The sequence below is a fragment of the Chenopodium quinoa genome, unplaced genomic scaffold, assembly GCF_001683475.1.
Source record: "Chenopodium quinoa cultivar QQ74 unplaced genomic scaffold, ASM168347v1, whole genome shotgun sequence".
NCBI classification, from domain to species: domain Eukaryota; kingdom Viridiplantae; phylum Streptophyta; class Magnoliopsida; order Caryophyllales; family Amaranthaceae; genus Chenopodium; species Chenopodium quinoa.
In genome coordinates, this window is record NW_018742577.1 from 2,963,323 (window position 1) to 2,967,463 (window position 4,141).

Sequence of the window (4,141 nt, forward strand, 5' to 3'; positions counted from 1 at the left end):
ATGTACTGGATGCAAATCATGTAGTGCATGCATGCGTGGATCGGATCACTATCCCATTAGTTAGTTTTTCCTATTTTCAGCTTATGTATGCCTATATAATATTGGTTATTATTGTTTGATTTATTTGAATGAGAATGCAATATTGTTTCCTACGATTTTTCCTTGTGTTTTGCATTCTTACGCTTTGCTTGAATGCAATATTCTCAAGATACACCCTAGATAAATTCTATCCTAATAAATGCTATATTATTTTAGGAAACAATCCTAAGTTATGATATCAAACATGATCTCAACATTTAATTAGTAGCCAATTCTCCACTATAAAAAGAGGTCATTGATAAAGCATTGTCACATATACAGTCAAAACTAGCTTTCAGTCAAAACTGTTAGTTCATAACTTCATACATTGACAGTGCTCTAAAATGGTGAATAATATGGCTTTTCTCCCCCTTCTAATGCTCTTACTCCTTGCTGCTACTTCAGGTAAATGTATAATCGATTAATTTTCTTTTCTGAATATTTTTTAATGGTATTTTTTTGGTTAAAACTTGTACACCATGATGTGTTAGATTTTACTAGCCTTTTATACTTGCAATGCATGCATTGTTTTTAGAAAGCGTATAAGTCAACATTAAAAAAATCAATATTTAATATTGTAGAATGTTTACTTGATCACCCTCGGCCCTCCCGTTTCTTTTGAAATAATTACCCTAAAAGTAAAAATAAAAAATTTCTAAAAAAATCTATAGTAATTCAACGGTACTCGTATGATTTTTGACATCAGACAAAAACTTTAATCACAGTTATAATAAAATAAAAAATTACTCTGTATTACAAAATAAAGAAATGATAAATTTATGAGTTCATATATTTTGTATTATTTTATATATGCTAAATTGTCAAAATTTTCACATGATGTTTCTTTTAATTATATTTCATAAATAATTTTATATTATGAATTGCTACTGCAATATCGTCATCATATTTGTCTCTTTGGTTGCTGTATTGGATCTCCTGGCACACCACCTATATGTATATATATACACACATATATATGTAATAATTTTATTAACAAGCTAAGACTTGTTAATTCTTAATCAATTGCTCATCCAAAATCTATATTTAACCTCTTTTTATTATTGTGATTTTTTTATAAACAAAGGAACAACATCGGCTCGTGAGTTTAATGTAAAGCCATCTCATTCTGGACCATCTCCTGGCACACCACCGAGTTTTTCTGATTTTACACTAATAAACGATGTAAAGCCATCTCACTCTGGTCCATCTCCTGGCACACCACCGAGTCTTTTAGATTTTACATCAACTACTGATGTAAAGTCATCTCACTCTGGACCATCTTCCGGCACACCACCGAGTTTTTTTGATTTTACACCAACAAACGATGTAAAGCCATCTCACTCTGGTCCATCTCCCGGCACACCACCGAGTCTTTTCGATTTTAAGCCAACTACCGTTGTAGAGCCATCTCACTCTGGACCATCTCCAGGCACACCACCGAATCTTTCAGATTTTACACCAACTACCGATGTAAAGCCATCTCACTCTGGACCATCTCCTGGCACACCACCAAGTCTTTCAGATTTTACACAAACTACTGATATAAAGCCATCTCACTCTGGACCATCTCTGGGAACGCCACCGAGTCTTTCAGATTTTACATCAGCTGTTGATGTAAAACCATCTCATTCTGGACCATCTCCTGGCACACCACCGAGTCTTTCAGATTTTACATCAACTACCGATGTAAAGCCATCTCACTCTAGACCATCTCCTAGCACGCCACCAAGTCTTTCAGATTTTACACCAACTACCAATGTAAAGTCATCTCACTCTGGACCATCTCCTGGCACGCCACCGAGTCTTTCAAATTTTAGAGCATCTACCAATGTAAAACCATCTCACTCTGAACCTTCTCCTGGCACACCGCCGAATCTTTCAAATTTTTCACCAAAGGTTTATTAGATGATTTATTGTTAACTAATAGTTGAGATAAGGGCATGTAAACCTGTTGTTATTATCCTGAGCAATAAAAACAAAATTTGAAACTCAAAATTATATACTGTTTAACTAAAACTTATCAATGCTTTATTGCTTATTTCTATCTTGTATTTACTAATCCAATAACGGAATGTCAATGGGGCAGGGTGAAGCAAATGTTGACCTTCCCATCCCCAGGCCATCCCACCCCCACTTGAATATCTGCACCCACCTAATCCCCGTCTTCAAAATACAACAAAACTATGTAATATAAATTACGACTAAAGAAAATCACATAATAAGTTAATGTTCCACAATTATATTCTTTATCATACAACTATAAGTCTATTATAAAGTATTAAATTTATTACTACTTTATTTTACTTGATACTAGTATATCCTTAAAAAAAAAAGTATAAAAGTATGTATTTTAATTTCTTTAAATATATGGATGCGGGTATAGGGCGGGTACAAGTGAGGCGGGTGGAGTGAAACGGGGATGGGCGGGTACAACCTAAAATCCACCATGCCCCATCGCCCATGACGGGTATGGTTTTTAATCCCTATCCTCGCCCCACCGCTTGTCAAATTGAAACCTATCCCTGCCCCATTAGATGGGGCACGTTTCCTACTTGACCCGCCACACTGACATCCCTAAATTCAATATGTTTGTCAATTTTAAATATCTCCAGAGTATATAATTTTGTACATAATCTTAAAATACACTCCTTCATCACTCAAAAATAACGGAATAGACCACCCTTCAATTAACACCGTCTCCTAAAATCATATACTACATCTCTTTCACAATAGATACAATATTTTGACTTTGTGTACTATTCATCTATTAACTTTGATTACACTTTTTTACATATGTATGAAAATTAAATATTTTTATGTATATTATTATTGGATTAATCTCAACGTTTATTTTCAAAATAAAATTTAAAATTTTTACTTTAATTTATTAATGTATACAAAAATTAATGGTCAAAGGACTCAAAGTAGTGTGTTAAAAAGAAAAAAAATCAAAATGAACTTTGCGATATCTAATGTATGGGCTGTATCTATTGTTAAACGGGGGTATTACTTTTTTATTTTATCAAGTGTGACTTTGCGATATTATTCTGAAATCGGGCTTAAGTCTGATTCACCATTTGTAGTCAAACCCATGGTGTGCGCAAATTTTAAGGTGCAACCTGGTGCACCTAGAAACAGGTGCACCACGCCTATACTTTTGAATATTTAGTAAAAAAAATCTGAACAACAACAAATTTTGAATATTTAGTAAAAAAATCTGAACAATCGCAAGGCACCACACCTATACTTTTGAACATTTAGTAAAAAAAATTTGAACAATCGCAAATTTTGAACATTTAGTAAAAAAATCTGAACAATCACAAATTTTGAACATGTAGTATATTAAATATGAACATTTAGTACAAATGAACATATATTATTAAAAAATGAACATACATTTATTTATAATGAACATATTTTAAACAATTTATTTTATCTTTATTCGTATATACATTGTATTTGAACCTATTTGTAATATTATCTTTGGTGTGTGTTAAAAAAAACCTATTTGTTTTTAAAATATGAACATGAAACTATTAGAATTTGAACATATAATTTTTGAAAATGAACATTGAAAATTTTAAATATAATCATTACACTATTTTATAATGAGCATCAATAAATATGAATTCCTGTGGTAAAAAATTAAATAAATAAATAAATATGAACATGACACTACTCAAATTTGAACATTTATTATTTGAAAATGAACATTGAAATTTTAAATATGAACACAACACTATATAGTAAACATCAATTTTTTAAAACAAGTTTGTTTGACTCATAATAATTCAATAGCTTTGTAATATAAACTAAACATCTAGTTCATATAAAATGAACAATATTTTTTATAAAATATAACATATAAAATTGGATGTTTATGTTCAATTTTTGTGACGTGTTCATATTTTTTTACTAAATGTTTATTTTTTGTAAAATGTTCAAAAGTATAGACATAGTGCACCTAATGGTGCACCTTATAACTATTGCATGGTGTGGATTAAGTGTGTTGGTTATGATTCATTGTTAGCCCACATTACCACTGTGCCTGGACTGCCCAATT

The 4,141-nt window shown here is 31.4% G+C and overlaps 1 protein-coding gene across 1 annotated transcript; it reads left to right on the plus strand.

Annotated features, from left to right (window-relative positions):
- The first annotated feature begins 398 nt into the window (after nt 1–398).
- Nucleotides 399–2,202, plus strand: LOC110720761 (leucine-rich repeat extensin-like protein 5). The gene is made up of 2 exons (XM_021899803.1): nt 399–483; nt 1,163–2,202. Exons 1-2 carry the CDS (start codon nt 423–425, stop codon nt 1,981–1,983), a joined length of 882 nt encoding a protein of 293 aa, XP_021755495.1. The 5' UTR covers nt 399–422; the 3' UTR covers nt 1,984–2,202.
- The last annotated feature ends 1,939 nt before the right edge of the window (nt 2,203–4,141 follow it).

What these genes read in the sequence shown, in the direction of transcription:
- LOC110720761 (XM_021899803.1), top strand. Translation starts at nt 423, where the DNA reads ATGGTGAATAATATGGCTTTTCTCCCCCTTCTAATGCTCTTACTCCTT. An exon ending in ACTCCTTGCTGCTACTTCAG is followed by an intron (nt 484 to 1,162) that starts GTAAATGTATAA and finishes TTATAAACAAAG; the next exon opens with GAACAACATCGGCTCGTGAG.